Raw genomic sequence first — 16180 nt, 5'->3', positions numbered from 1 at the left:
CGGCGACTTCAACACTTGGACGAGGCTGGGAACGGGACGACTGAAGTCGGGGATACGCTCCGGCTTTTGTTTCTCGCGCCTCCCCCGGCTCTCTCGGTGCAGTAACCGCCCCGGCCTGAGCGCGGCTGAGGACGCGGGAAAGAAGTAAACGGCACCGCCACGCCACAGCATCTCCCCGAAGGGCGGGTTCCTCCGAGGCTGGGTTGAGCGGTCGTCCCGGAACCGCGGATCGCAGGTCCCAGCACGGAAGACGGGCGGTAACACCGCCACGGGGCCCCGGCGTCCGCCGCCGCGCGGTTCCGGGCCGGCTTGAACGCCCATCTCTGGTCCCCGCCCCTTTTCCTCTTGCTCTTTCTAATCCTTCCCCCTATGCCAATTCCGGAGAGGAACCCTTTTTAGATCCTCCACATGGAAGCGTAGGACGAATTTCGTCCACACCATCCGGAATGGCCAACATGGCGGCCGCCGTGAGATGCCTCGGTAGAGGTAAAGCGGGGCGTTATCTGGGCTTAGGAGGGACCGCAGCTCCGGTACGGGGGCTGCGGTTGTAAGCCGGACGCTCCTAGCACGGTCTGCACTGGGGGCTCGAAACGCTTCTCAGGGCTCTGGGTTCTCCAGAGAGTTGTTGCTTAAAAGCGATCCTATCGGGTCCTTCACTTCTTTCTGGCGCTGTCCTTCGTAGGGGAGTCGTGGGAGGCGTGTGCCCGGCCAGCCCCCCGGGCACTCGGGGACGGGGCGAGGACGCGGTTCGGTCCCCAGCGGGGTGTGAGCCGCGCGGGGAGCTCCGTGCAGGAGGAGCTGCGCTTAGGGATCCGCGTCCGTCAGGTTCAACCTGTTCCAGGTGGTTCGTGCCGTGGGAGCACGTCGGGGCCGGCAACTCTAATTCTTTTTTTCTTTTAAATAGTAATTTTAATTAACACAGAATGTATTGTTAGCCCCAGGGGCACAGGTGTGTGCATCGCCAGGCTTGCACACTTCGCAGCACTCACCGTCGCACAGGCCCTCCCCGTGTCCGTGACCCCCGCCCCCGGCCTCCCTCAGTCTGTTCTGTGACGTGAGCAGCCGCGTACGGTCTGTCCCCGCCCGATCCCACCGCGGTTCCTTTAAAGCCGTTCGGATTCTTAGAACGCGCGGGCGCGGTCGGCCTCGCAGCCGCGTGGATCGTTCGGGGACGCCGTGCGCGGCGCTTCTTGGCGGCGCTTTTCCGCCGTGGTCGACCCGGTGGTCCGGGACGGCGGCGCTGCTTCGGTTACGGGGCAGTTTTCCTACCGCGCTCCTCGAACGGTTGGGTCGTGCTCGGGAAACGTGACCCGGACCGCTGCTTCCCTAGGGCGGCCGGTTGGGCGGAGGCCGCGGCCAGCGCCACGCCTGTTGGCGGAGAACGAGCCGCTCCGCGGCGATCGCAGGAGCCTCCTGGGGCCGTCAGTGCGGGCCAGCCCGAGGCCGCGCTCCAGGCCGGAGATTTGTTTGTGTGTTTGTTTATATTATTGTTTTTTAAACTACGTCCTAGTTTTCTCCTTGAGCTTCTTGCAGGAACGCCTGGTGTGAAGACGGAGTTCTCTGAGTGGCCCAGTTGTTTAAGACCCGGGCACGGCTAAGCGGGCACACCAGAAAGTGTGTCTTTACCGGGAAGACTTAGGCTGTTCTCTTCATGTGTGAGAGAAATAGAATTCGATTAGACAAGTCAGATAAACCGAGAACGACTGAAGATGATCATTCTCTCCTTATGCTTTTTTCTCTTGGTTTCTAGGATTCCGCGCTCTCCGGATCCCTTTTTTTTTTTTTTTAAATCTTTATTTTTTTTTCCAATTTATTTATTTTCAGAAAAACATTATTCATTATTTTTTCACCACACCCAGTGCTCCATGCAAGCCGTGCCCTCTATAATACCCACCACCTGGTACCCCAACCTCCCACCCACCCCCCGGCCCCATTTTTATATCGCCTGTCGCGTCTCTCCTTCCTTGGCTGGTTCCTCCTCCTCTCCCCAGCCTCTCACCTCGCAGTGCCTCAGGAGCGGGTCCTGCCTGTCATCGTTGTGTCTTTTCTGTATAAATTCACTCCTCTGCTGATTTCACCCACGTCTTCTGGCTTTGACTGTTTCCTGTCTCGTGATGGACTCTCAGATTGATAGTTAGAGTTAGCACCTCTTTGGAACTTTGGATTCCTGAGCTCGTCTGCCCATTCTAGATCTGCACTTGTGTATCTCATCAGCACGTAGCATTTGTCCAAAATCCGACTCCTGTAGCGTGCTCTTCCCCCTCTCGTTGGGTGGTAACTTCATCCTTGGTCTGGGCCAAAACCTTGAACATCCTCAACTCCCCCTCCTTTCCCCACACTTCACATTAATCAGTTGACAAATCCCATTGGTTTTACCCTTGGAATAAATCCCAAATCTAACTTCTCGCCACACTACAGCAGCTGCCTTGTATGCCATTACCATTCCTTACCTGGATTTCAGTCTATGCTCAACAAGTAAAATTGGTCCTTTAAGAACCTAAGTCATGTTACTCTTATTCTTGAAGCTCTGCAAGGCCTCCCCATTTTGCTTAGTCCTTAAAATGGCCTATGGTTGTGCTGTCTTTATTGTTACCTACTGTTGAGCACTTCAGATGTGGTTAGTCTGAATTGAATGTGTGAAATACACATTAGATTTTAAGGACTTAGTACCCAAAAAAGTAAAATACCTGAATTTTTTATATTGGTAACATGTTGAAATGATAATATTTTGGGGTATTAGCTGTAATAAAGTGTGTTAATCTTCATTAATTTTACTGGTTTTTTCTTTACCTTTTTAAAATGTGGCTCTTAGAAAATTTAAAATGATACATGTGGTTTATATTCTACTTCCATTGGACAGCACTGGCCTAGGGTCTTCATATCATCTTGTGCCTGCCTTGTCCCCCTGCCCCGCCCTTACCCAGTTTACCTCCCCGACCTCATTTCTGGCCACCCTCCCCCTCGCTCTGCGTGCTCTAGCCACACTGGCTTCCTTGTTCCCTGATCAACACCAGGAACATTTCTGCCTTGGGAAGACTTTCTCCAGATGGGATGAGGGTTCAAGACTCTTTTTCTAGGTATTTGTGTGACTGATTTTCTCATTTCTTTCAAGTCTTTGCTCAGGTGTCTCCTTTTTGATGAAGCCTACCTTAACAATCTTACTTAAAAGTGCAGCCCACTTTCCCCTTGACTCTCCATTTTAACCACTGGGTCCCCCCCCCATCACTACCGTTTTGTGTTTATTAGTGTTGTCTCCCTTCACTGGGACGTAAGCTCCATGGGGAGAGGGATTTTTGTCTGTTTGTTCACTAGATGTTTACATTGGTGCTAGCACGTTTCGTTGGCATATTGTGTAGAAGAATGACTAAATCAGTGGATCTACATCGCATGCCACCCCTCTGCCATGTGTTGTAACTAATAATACTTAACGTAATTCGAATGCAGTTTTTGCTTTCATTTGTTCAAATTTCCTTTCTCCATTCAGTGATGGTGAATAAGCTATACACGTTCCCTCCCCGTGATGCTTATCTTTTATGAAGTGTAGGCATGAGCTGGTTAATTATTTTCTTTAATTATAATTGTTCTAAGTGATGTGAGGGACAAGTACAGGGCGCCGTAAGAGTGTTTGTGAGAGACCTAGTCTGTCCTGAGTCTTCAGGGAAAACTTCTGAACAAGTAGTTTAACAGAGTCCCTGAAAGATCATTGGCTAATTTAGGAATTAGCTACAGAAGGGGGAGTAGAAGGTGATGGGGAGAATGTTATAGATGGAGGGAAGATTATATTTGAAATACCAAAGTGGTTAAAAAATTACAACGTGTTGGGGCGCCTGGGTGGCTCAGTGGGTTAGAGCCTCTGCCTTTGGCTCAGGTCATGGTCCCAGGGTCCTGGGATCAAGCCCCTCATCGGGCTCTCTGCTTGGCAGGGAGCCTGCTTTCCCCCCCTCTCTCTGTCTGCCTCTCTGCCTACTTGTGATCTCTGTCAAATAAATAAATAAAATCTTAAAAAAAAAAAATTACAGCGTGTTTAAGAAACTGAAAGGATGGGGCTCCTGGGTGGCCCAGTCAGTTAAGTGTCTCGCTTTGGGTCAGGTGATGATCCCAGAGTCCTGGAATTGAGCCCCGCCTGGGCTCCCTGCTCAGCCCAGAGCCTGCCTCTCCCTCTGCCCCCCACTCCCCGCCACGTGTGTGTGTGTGCGCGCGTGCCCACACTCATGTTCTCTCTTTGTCTCTGTGTCTGAAATAAAATCTTAGGGGAAAAAAAAGAAGCTGAAGGGAGGCCAGTGTATTTGAAGTACAGCAAGCGTGAGAAAGAGTCGTGTTAGATCCAGTTCACTATAGGTTAGAAGTACCTCATGGAGGACCTTGTTAGGAAGTTATTCAAAGAACAAGGGGAAGCCATCCAGGTGTTTTAGGGATGTGATGATATTTTCATTTTTAAATGACCCCTCTTACTAGTAGGTAGAAAAGAAGTGGAGTAGACCAAGAGTGGAATATCGAAGGGTTTGGAATCTGTTGCTGTAACCCTTGCGGTAGGTGAGGATGGCCTGGACTCTGACGGGTGTATGGGAAGGAAAGGACTAGGTGGTAAGATCTCCTAGGGAAATTGAGGATTGTGGAGCTCTAATCTTGAAGTATCAGATACAAGAAACAGCTAGGAAAGGAGATGGAGTAATTCCCATCTCACTGCCAAGCAGTTGGGGTGGGGCTGGGAGTGACTTTTTTTTTTTTTTTTAAAGATTTTATTTATTTATTTGACAGAGATCACAAGTAGGCAGAGAGGCAGGCAGAGAGAGAGAGAGAGAGGAGGAAGCAGGCTCCCCGCTGAGCAGAGAGCCCGACGCGGGACTCGATCCAGGACCCTGAGATCACGACCTGAGCCATGAGGCAGCGGCTTAACCCACTGAGCCACCCAGGCGCCCTGGGAGTGACTTTTGAGAACCAGTATAGATGCGGGAAGGTTCCTTAGTCGTTGAGATAATTCTCTTCTCTCTGAAGTAGCGAGTGAGGTTATCTGCAAAGAGTGAAGGGAGAAGTGTGTTAAAGGAGTGTGATAACACAGGTAGACAAAGTGACCGCAGAGGGATCGAAGCACAGATATGATCTACCTGTGCTATTTGAATATAGTTGATCCATGAACAGTGTAGGGATTAGGGGTGCACCCCCCAACCCCAGGCAGTTGAAAATCTGCATAATAATTTTTTTTGTTTCTTTCTTTATTGAGTCTAACCCCCAGCCAGGGAATAAGGACAGACCATGATGACTGTCACACACCTTCCCTCCCCACTCTCTGCCTTAATTTTGACTCCTCCAAAACAGAACTACCAATAGCCTAATGTTGATGGAGGCCTTGCTGATAACAGTTGATAAACACTTATTTTGTATGTTCTGTGTATTACATACTGTATTCTTACAATAAAGTAAGATAGAGAAAAATGTGATTAAGAAAATCATAAGGCAGAGAAAATACATTTACAATACTGAACTGTCTTTATTGAAAAAAAAATCTCTGTATAACTGGACCCACACAGTTCAAACCCATGTTGTGCAAGGGTCAGCTATATTGGTATTTTTGTAATTTGGTTTTTATTAGTGTGTCACAGTTTCATAGCTTTCTCTTGAAAAGTATAATTTCTGGTTGTCATGATTTGGGATTTTAAATAATAGTGGTTGATTGTTGGGGCGCTTGGGTGGCTCAGTGGGTTAAAGCCTCTGCCTTCGGCTCGGGTCCTGGGATCGAGTCCCAGGTTGGGCTCTCTGCTCAGCAGGGAGCCTGTTTCCTTCTCTCTCCCTGCCTGCCTCTCTGCCTAGTTGTGATATCTGTCTGTCAAATAAATAAATAAAAAATCTAAAAAAAAAGTCGTTGATTGTTTTATAGTAGTTTGCAGTTGATGTATTCAAGAAAATTATTATTTGAGGATCTTACCAAGGTTGTAGGGTTCTTGTTTAGTACAACTAGAACTATTGTTTATTGTTTGCAAGTGTTTGCCAAATCTTGAAACATTAATTGCTGTTCCTTCATTTACTGTGTGTGATTTTTTTGAAGGTAGCTGGCCTCTTTGAAAACATGGAGGATCTCCTCTTAAATTTTTGCGCACAAGCACAGCCCACTGGATTTGAGATTTTTGAGGGCGCCCTCTTCTTCATTAGCTGTTAAAGCCCCTTGTGGTTATTGTACCATAAAGAATTCCCGACATTAAACAGGTCTCCTACACTGCCCCAAATATTATTCCTGAATTCATAGAATTCAGTTGTGATGTTTATCGTGTGCTTCAACTTTCTCTTGGTATATGAAGGATGAAGTTACGTTGTTAGGCATGTGGCTTTGATGGTGTTTGAACTGATGGTAAGTAGGAGTAGCTGAGGGAAGATACGGAGATGGTGCATCCCAGTCAAATGTAACTTTAAATGCAGTGGCACAGAGGCAGGAATTAACTTGAGGGATTCAAGGGTCAGAAAGTAGGATCCTAGTGAACAAGTAGGAAAGTGCTGTTGAGTGATAGGCAGGGCCCCCCTCAGAGAAAACCTGGTGGACCTCAGTAAGGAATTTGTACCATTCTGCATGCACAGTGCTATGCATTTGGAAACTTAACTAATGAAATGGATTCACTTGATGTGTAGGCGAGTGTATAATTCCCATATTATGGGTGGATTTTAAGATTAGATTTTAAGTCATTTTATGTGAAATTCTAGTTGTAGAGTACTAAAAAAATTGAGTTGAAGTCTATTCAACAGAAAAGACAATATAGAGGGCCAAAAATGTGGACACTTACTCTAATGTATAAGAAAAATGCAAAATAAGACAGTTCTCCATACTGTCTTTCATTTACTAGATTGGCAAAGACCAAAATGTTTGGTAACTTACTGTGTTGGCATAAATGTGTGGAAATAAGCTACCTTTTCATTGCCAGTTGAAATGTGTATGGCACTGTCATTATAGAAAGCAGTATTTATCAAAATTACAAATGTTCATGTCTTTTGACTCAGCAAGTTTACTTGGAATTTATTTTGTAAATACATTTGTACATGTACAAAATGATGTTTACACCAGGTTATTTAACACAGCACTGTTTATAATAGCAAAATACAAGTGACCTAATGGTTGGTCAGTGATTAAGTAAATTAAATAACCACACAGTGGAGTACTTTGCTGCTGTAAGAAGGTAAGTCTTTATGAACTGGTAGGAAATTATCACTGTAATATATACATATACAAACTTTTATGAAAGGCCTGCATGGAATCATGTATGTACATCTCACGTAAATATGTGTATTTATATCTGTGTGTGTGTGTGTATGTGTGTGTATGTGAAAATGGACCCAACTACCTTTAAGTGAGAAAGCAAGGTGTATAGAATAATGAGTAGAATGTTCTACCATTTTGTTAAAGAGGAGGGAAAAAATATATCTACAAAGATGCACAAGAAATTGCTAACATGGTTTGGGGGCTGTGGGAGGCTAGTGGTGGGAGGAAGACTTTATTTTTGAAGGTTTTATTTATCTATTTGTCAGAGAGAGCGCGCGCACAAGCAGGGGAGCGGCAGGCAGAGGGAGAAGCAGGCTTCCTGCTGAGCAAGGAGCCCGATGCTCCATCAGGGCCTGAGATGAAGGCAGATGCGTAGCTGGCTGAGCCACCCAGGCGTCCCAAAGACTTTGTTTTAGTGTTTTCTTTTGCGATTCTTTAAATAAAGACATTTTCTTTGTATTTCTGCATGCAAAAGAATATAATATATAGAAATTGTGAAATTCTGAATACTCACTATTAATCTTAAGTACTCTTAATCCCCATCACCTGTTTTAGCCCGCCCACCCCCTACGTCCCCTCTGTAACCGTCCGTTTGTTCTCTATAGTGAAGAGTCTGGTTTTGTTTTTTGCTGTTTTTTGGTTTTGGTTTATCTCTTTTTTCGTTTGTTCATTTGTTTTGTTTCTTAAGTTCTATATGGGTGACAACCTGTGGTATTTGTCTTTCTCTGGCTGACTTATTTCACTTGTCATCACAATTTTTAGATCCATCCATGTTGTTGCAAATGTCAAGATTTCATTCTTTTTTATAGCTGAATAATATTTCATTGTATGTACACACACACACACACACACACAGATCCCACATCTTTTTTATCCATTGATTGTTTGATGGACACTTGGGCTACTTCCAGAATTTGGCTCTTGTAAATAATGCTGCAGTAAAGATAGCGATGCATGTATCTTTTTGAATTAGTGTTTTCATACTCTTATGTGAAAATACCCAGTAGTAAAATTAGTGGATTATATGGTAATTCTATTTTTAAATTTTTTTCTATTTTTTTTTCTATTTTTTAAATTTTTTTTTTTAAAGATTTTATTTATCTATTTGACAGACAGAGATCACAAGTAGGCAGAGAGGCAGGCAGAGAGAGAGGAGGAAGCAGGCTCCCTGCTGAGCAGAGAGCCCGATGCGGGACTCGATCCCAGGACCCTGAGATAATGACTTGAGCTGAAGGCAGCGGCTTAACCCACTGAGCCACCCAGGCGACCCAAATTTTTTTCTATTTTTAATGTTTTGAGGCACCTCCACATGGTCTTCCACAGCGCTACACCAGTTTACAATCACTAGTAGCGCTTGAGGTTTCCTTTGTCTTTATATCCTTGCCAACACTTCTTTCTTGTGTTATGGATTTTAGCTATTCCGACAGGTGTGAGGTGTTATTTCATTATCTTTTCAGTTTGCTTTTTGCTGATGATGAGTGACATTGAGCATCTTTTCTTGTGTCTGTTGGACATTTGTATGTCTTTTTTGGAGAAATGTCTGTTCATGTCTTCTACCAATTTTTTTTCCGTTTTATTTCTTTCTAGTGTTCCAAAATTCAGTGTTTATGCACCTCACCCAGTGCTCATAATACCCACCATCAAGCTCACCCAACTCCCCACCCCACCCCCTCCAAAACCCTCAGTTTGTTTCTCAGAGACCACAGTCTCTCATGGTTTGTCTCCCCCTCCGATTTCTCCCAACTCACTTTTCCTCTCTATCCCCCGGTATCCTCCGTGTTATTCCTTATGCTCCTCAAGTAAGTAAAACCATATGATATTTGACTCTCTCTGCTTGACTTATTTCACTCAGCATAATCTCTTCCAGTCCCGTCCATGTTGCTACAAAAGTTGGGTGTTCATCCTTTCTGATGGGAGGCATCATACTCCATAGTGTATATGGATCACATCTTCCTTATCCATTCGTCCGTTGAAGGGCATCTTGGTTCTTTTCACAGTTTGGCGACCGTGGCCATTGCTGCTGTGAACATTAGTTCTACCCATTTTTTAATTGATGTATTATTATTATGTGTGTGTGTGTGTGTAGTTGTGTAAGTTCTTTATATATTTTGGATACTAACTCTTTACTGGATATGTCATTTGAAAATACCTGCTCCCATTCAGTAGGTCATCTTTTAGTTTTGTTGTTTCCTTCGCTGTACAGAAGGGTTTTATTTTGATGTAGTCTCTATCTCTATAGTTTATTTTTGCTTTTGTGTCCCTTGCCTAAGGCAATATATCTCAAAAAGTATTTCTACAGCTGATGTCAAAGAAACTACTGCCTGTTCTCTCTTCTAAGATTTTTATAGTTTCTGGTCTCAAATTTAGTGTTTTTTTTTTTTTAAGATGTATTTATTTATTTTGGAGAGAGAATGCAAGCAGGGAGAGAGACAGTGGGAGCAGGAGAGGAGAGAGGGACTCTCAGGTGAACTCCCCGCTCAGTGTGGAGCCTGACGTGGGGCTTAATCCCATGACCGTGAGATCATGACCTGAGCTGAAACCCAGAGTTGGATGCTCAACCAATTGAGCCACCCAGATACTCCTCACATTGAGGTTTTTACTCATTTTGAATTTACTTTTGTGTAGGGTGCAAGGTAGTGGTCCAGTTTCATTCTTTTGCATGTAGCTGTCCAGTTTTCCCAGCATCGTAATTTTGAAGAGATTGTCTTTTTCCCGTTGCATATTCTTACCTCCTTTGTCAAAGATTAATTGACCATATAATTATGGGTTTATTTCTGGGCTTTCTGTTCTGTTCCATAGAGCTATGTGTCTGTTTTTATGCCAGTATCGTATTATTTTGATTGCTGCAGATTTATAGTATATCTTGAAATGTGACATTGTGATACTGCTAGTTTTGTTTTTCTTTTTCAAGATTGCTTTGGCTATTCAGGACCTTCTGTGGTTCCAAACAAATTTTAGGATTATCTGTTCTAGTTATGTGAAAAATGCTGTTGATATTTTGATAGGGATTGCATTAAATCTGTTGATTGCTTTGGGTAGTATGGACATTTTAACAATATTTGTTCTTCCAACACACGAGTATAGAGTATCTTTCCATTTGTTTGTGTCATCCTCAACTTCTTCTTTAGATTTTTATAGTTTTCAGAGTACATGTCTTTCTCCTCCTAGGTCAAGTTTATTCCTTCATATTCTATTATTTTTGGCACAATTGTAAATAGGATTGTTTTCTTATTTTCTCTTTCTGCTATGTCATTATTAATATGAAGAAATGCAGTGGATTTCTGTGTATTGATTTTGTGTCCTGCAACCTTACTGAATTCATTTATCAATTATAGTACTTTTTTATTGGAGCCTTTCCTGCTTTTTTTTTTTTTTAATATAGTATCATGTTATCTGCAAATAATGAAAGTATGACTTCTTCCTTACAGATGTGGATCCTTTTATTTCTTTTCGCTGTCTGATTGCTGTGACCAGGACTTCTAGGACTATGTTGCATAGAAATCATGAGAGTGAACATCCTTGTCTTTTTCCTGACCTTAGGGGAAAAGCTCTATTTTTCCTCATTGAGGATGATGTTAGCTGTGTGTTTTTCATATATGGCATTTATTATGTTGAGGTATGTTCTCTCTGAATCTACTTTGTTGAGGGTTTTTATCTTGAAGGGATGTTATACTTTGTCAAATCTTTTTTTTGCATCTTTTGAAATGATACTGTGTTTTTCATTCTTTCTTATTGATGTGATTATCACATTGATTGATTTGAGAATATTGAACCACCCTGCGTCACAGGAATAAATCCCTCTTGATCATGGTAAATGAGTTTTTGAATTTATTATTGAATTGATTTTACTAATATTTTGTTGAGAATTTTTGCATCTGTGTTCAGAGATACTGACCTTTAGTTCTTTTCTTTGTAGTGTCTTTATCTTGACCTCATAAAATGAATTTAGAAGCTTTCCTTCTTTCTCTCTCTCTCTCTCTTTTTTTTTTTTTGGAATAGTTTGAGAAGAATACAGAATTCTTCTTTATTTATTTATTTTTGTTCTAAAGATCTTATTTATTTATTTAATTGGCAGAGAGACAGCAAGAGAGGGAACACAAGCAGGGGAAGTGGGAGAGGGAAAACCAGGCTTCCCGCCAACAGGGAGCCTGACGTGAGGTTTCATCCAAGGACCTGGGGATCATGACCTGAGCCAAAGGCAGACACTTAACGACTGAGCCTCCCAGGTGCCCTGGTAACTCTTCTTTAAATGTTTGGTAGAATTTATCTGTGAAGCCATCTGGTCCTGGACTTTTGTTTGTTGGTTAGACTTTTGATTACTGATTCATTTTCATTGCAGGTGATTGATTTGTTCGTTTTCTATTTCTTTTTTTTTTCTATTTCTTTCTGCAATTTTAGTAGATTATATGTTTCTAGGAATTTACCCATTTCTTTCAGGTTGTCCAATTTGTTGGCATAATTTTTCATAATATTCTCTGACAATACTTTGTATTTCTGTGCTACCAGTTGTTTTCTCCTCTTCCATTTCTGATTTTTTTTTTTTTTTTTAATTTGAGTCCTTTCTCTGTCTTTCTCTGCCTCTCTCTCTTGTCTCTCTGTCTTTTGATGAGTCTGGCTCATGGTTTATTAATTTCATCGATCTTTTCAAAGAACCGGTTCCTGGTTTCATTGATCTGTTCTACAGTTTGTTTGTTTTTAGTTTCATTTATTTCTGCCTTAGTTTTTATTATTTCCTTCCTTCTACTGGTTTGGGGTTTTGTTTGTTCTCTTTCTAGCTCCTTTAGGTGTAAGGTTAGGTTGTTTATTTGAGGTTTTCCTTGCTGGTTAAGATAGGTCTGTATTGCTGGAACTTTCCTCTTAGAACAGCTTTTGCTGTCTCCCAAAGATTTTGACCACTGTGTTTTCATTTTCATTTGTCTGCATGTATTCTTTGATTCCCTCTTTGATTTCTTGGTGACCCATTCACTGTTTGGTAGCATGTTATTTAACCTTCATGTATTTGTGTTTTTTCCAGATTTTTTCTTGTTGTTGATTTCTTCTAGTTTTGTAGTGTCGTGGTCAGAAAAGATGCATGGGATGACTTTGATCTTCTTGAATTTGTTGAGACTTGTTTTGTGACCTAATATGTGATTTATTCTGTAGAATGTCTTTTGACTAGAGCATGTAGTCCATTTATTCAAAGTAATTATTGATAGGTTTATACTTACTGCCATTCGTCACTTGTTGTATGGCTGTTTTGGGGATTTTCTGTTTCTTCTCTTCCTCTTTTAGGGTTTGTTGGTTTTCTTTAGTGATATACTTGGATTCCTTTTTCTTTTTCCTTTTGCATAGCTGAACTGTTTTGTGTTTTTTTTAAGATTTTATTTATTTATTTGACAGAGATCACAAGTAGGCAGAGAGGCAGACAGAAAGAGAGAAGGGGGAAGCAGGCTCACTGCTGAGCAGAGAGCCTGATACAGGGCTCGATCCGAGAACCCTGGGATCACGACCTGAGCCGAAGGCAGAGGCTTTAACCCACTGAGCCACCCAGGTGCCCCGCTGTAACTGGTTTTTGATTTGTGGTTACATTGGGTTTGTATATGATATCTCATGCATATAACAGCCTAAATTAAGTTGCTTAACTTTGAATCCATTCTTTGCCCTTCTCCTCCCATGTTATAGGTATGCGTTGTCACACTTCACATCTTTTGTGAATCCCTTGACTGATTTTTATAGATTATTTATTTTCATAGCTTTTGTGCTTCCTACTTTTCTTACTCCTACTTACGGTCTTTCGCTTTCTAACTTTTGTTTGCCTGGGAAACTGTCTCTCCCTCTATTTTGAATGATTGCTTTGCTGGACACAGTCTTCTTGGCTGCAGGTTTTTTCTTTCAGCGCTTTGAGTATATTCTGACTTGCAAAGTTTGTGCTGAAAAATCTGCTGAAAGCCTCCCCTTGTGTGTAACTTTTCTGTTGATTCTTTTCAAACTTTTTCTTAACTACTATTTGGTTGGTGTGTGCTTTGGTGTGACCTCCCTTAGTTTGATTTTGTTGGGGAATCTGTGTACATCCTGGATCTGGGTTTCTGTGGGGTTTTTTTGTTTTTTGTTTTTTTTCCCCCTAAATTTAGAAATTTGAGGCTCTTATTTTTTCAAGTAAATTTTCTAACCCCTTTTCTTTCTCTTCTTCTTCTGGGATCCCTGTAATGTGACTGTTATTATGCTTGATGGTATTTCTGGGTTCCCTAAGTCTATTTTCATATTTATTATTATTTTTTCTTTCTCTTACTTAGCTTGATTGGTTTCCATTATTCTTTTTTCCAGGTCACGACTATGTGTTCCATCTAGTGTGTTTTCTATTTGAGTTTGAGTTCTTCATCTTTGATTGGCTTTATTTTATGCTTTCCATCCTTTCGTTAAGGGCCTTACTGAGATTCTCTAGTCTTAAGTCCAGTGAGTTATCTTTATGACCATTACTTTACATTTTCTACCAGTTTTATTTATCTACCAGTATTTCTACTAGTATTATTTATCTCCATTTTATTTAGTTCTCTTGCTATGATTTTGTCCTTTTCTTTCATTTGGGACATATTCATCTCTTTGCTCATTTTGTCTCTCTGTGTCTGTTTTCATCTGTTGGAAAAGTCAACTATGTCTTTTGTTCTTGAAAGTGGTGGCCTTAATGAAGAGCCAGTCCTGTTGTGTGCTGCAATGCAATGTCCCCTGTTCATCAGAACTTGGCACTTCAGGCGTGTCTCCTCTGAGTGTTGCATGTACCTTGCTCTTGTGGCTGAGCCACGTTTGCCTTCATTCCAGTCATCTGCAATGGCTCTCTTTGCCTGTTGTGGGCAGGGTTGGGTCTCTGTGTTGTTATTGGGCCAGTCTGGGGACACTTTGGGCTTAAGTTGAGCCAAACCAGGTGTTTGCTAGAGATGCAGTAGCACCTAACTGTAGCTGAGTGTGGGGGCAGGGTGCTTGGTGCCAGCAAGGTCCAAGTTGAGAGGACTGGACCTCCAGCACCAGAAACTGAGGAAGGTTGTGTTGGAAGGGTCAGATCTGCAGAAGTGCTGTGGGTCGGGATGCGTAGTGTTAGCCAGATTTGTGTGGGTCTGTTGCGGGAGGAGACCTGGATCAGAGGCATGGATGGAGGGGGCGTGTCAGCAGGATTACAGAGGCGGGGTGCACTGGTAGCAGGTTAGGTAGCAAGTGTTGGTGCTGCTCGGGTTCCCAAAGGTGTTGGTGTGTTTATACTGTGGGTGAGGCATGCAAATGGTGCCTGCCAGTAATTTTGTTCCTGGAGAAGTCTCCCAAAGATCCCTACCTCTCCAGCATATGGTCTGAGATTTGTTTATTCAAACAAACCACCCTCTCGTACACCCCAGGCATTTTTCAAACTGCTGCTTCTGTGCTGTATCTGCATGGAGGCTGTTTGTTTTGCTGTCTCTTTCATCAGGAGGACTCCGTTTCTCTTGCCCTTCTGATTCCCTCCTATCTCTCCCTCCTGTCTCTCCCATGAGCCTGCTGATTTGTAAAGTTCCAAGTGCTAAGCCTTGCTGATTGTAAGAACTCCTGAAATTCAGCTCCCCTGGTTTTCTTTTCTTTCTTTCTTTCTTTTTTTAAAAGATTTTATTTAATTGACAGAGATTACAAGTAGGCAGAGAGGCAGACAGAGGGGTGGGGGGGAAGCAGGCTCCCTGCTGAGCAGAGAGCCGGATGTGGGGCTCCATCCCAGGACCCTGGGATCATGACCTGAGCTGAAGGCAGAGGCTTTAACCCACTGAGCCCCCCAGGCGCCCCTCCCCTGGTTTTCAAAGCCAAATGTTATGGGGATTGGTCTTCCCTGTGTGGGCTCCCTGGTGTGAGGGTCTGTTTCTCTCCACTTTCTGTGCCCACGGTGCCTGTCCCTTCTCTGGACAGTCCTGCAGATCCATTTAGCTCCCAGTCCTTCCTACCGTAAGTGGCTTTTTCTCTACATTTGGTTGTGGAGTCTGTTCTGCCAGACTCTGGGTCATTTTCTGGGTTATTTATATTGAATTGGCTGTTACCTAGTTGTGTTCCTGGGGTGAGGTGAGCTTGTGGTCCTCTTACTTTGCCATCTTCCCCAGAATTCTCCTGATGTTATGATGTTGTTATTTTTGTGCATGTCTCTTAGTACACATGTGCAGGAGTTTCTCTAGGGCACATTCCCAGAAGGGGAATTACTGCATCATTGATATGTGTATGCCCAGCTCATTGAATTATGCCGTATTTTTTTCCAAAGTGGTATTCCAATTCATACTCTTATTTACTATGTATAAAATTTACCCTTACTTAACATTTTCAGCAATCCCAGACTTTTTCTAAAAAGTTGCCAATCCAATGTGTGTAAAACATTGCTACTTAAATGATTGGATCTAGAAACTGTTACCTTCCACAATTTAATCAAAGCACTGCTTGCTTTACTGAAGAAGTCTTGTGAAAAAAATATTGTCAGCTGTAGTGAATAATATACTTAGTGATGTGGTTGATTTACATACTGGTGTAATTTTAATTTACAGGCCAACAGACTACTCTTTAAATAGCACTGTGGAATGATATTTTATTGTGGTTTAATATTTACCTGATTACTAATAAGATTGTGCATTTTCCCATACATTCATGTATCATTTGTATTTTCTTTTAAATTAGAAGCTTGTTCATCTCTATTGTTTATTTTTTGGATTTATCTTACATACTCTGGATAATAATCATCCTTTGTTATATAGGTTGCTATTCTCTTCTCCCAGTTTTTTGCTTGTCTTTCACTTTCTTTAATAGATGTTCTTCACACTAATAAGTTACTTTTTGGCTAGTGCTTTTGGGTTTTGTTTGTGAAATTGTTCGCTCCCAAACAGTCATTTTCCCTTCTGAAAGCCTTTAGTTTAGCCATTCAAATGTAAATCCTTAGTCCACCTAGATTTGAGTGTGTGGTGTGAGAGG

The 16180-nt window shown here is 42.4% G+C and overlaps 1 protein-coding gene across 1 annotated transcript in view; it reads left to right on the top strand.

The window, feature by feature from the left end:
- The first annotated feature begins 363 nt into the window (after nt 1–363).
- The window catches only part of MRPL1 (mitochondrial ribosomal protein L1), a 104858-nt gene continuing 89041 nt past the window's right edge, over nt 364–16180 (top strand). The window contains exon 1 of the mRNA XM_044226175.1: nt 364–486. Coding sequence (XP_044082110.1) covers nt 447–486 — 40 coding nt within the window. The 5' untranslated portion in view covers nt 364–446. The remainder of the gene's footprint in view (nt 487–16180) is intronic.

The sequence above is a fragment of the Neovison vison genome, chromosome 11 (genome assembly GCF_020171115.1).
Source record: "Neovison vison isolate M4711 chromosome 11, ASM_NN_V1, whole genome shotgun sequence".
Taxonomy (NCBI): domain Eukaryota; kingdom Metazoa; phylum Chordata; class Mammalia; order Carnivora; family Mustelidae; genus Neogale; species Neogale vison.
The sequence above is the reverse complement of the archived record's forward strand: the minus strand, read 5'-3'. Positions and strand labels throughout refer to the sequence as shown.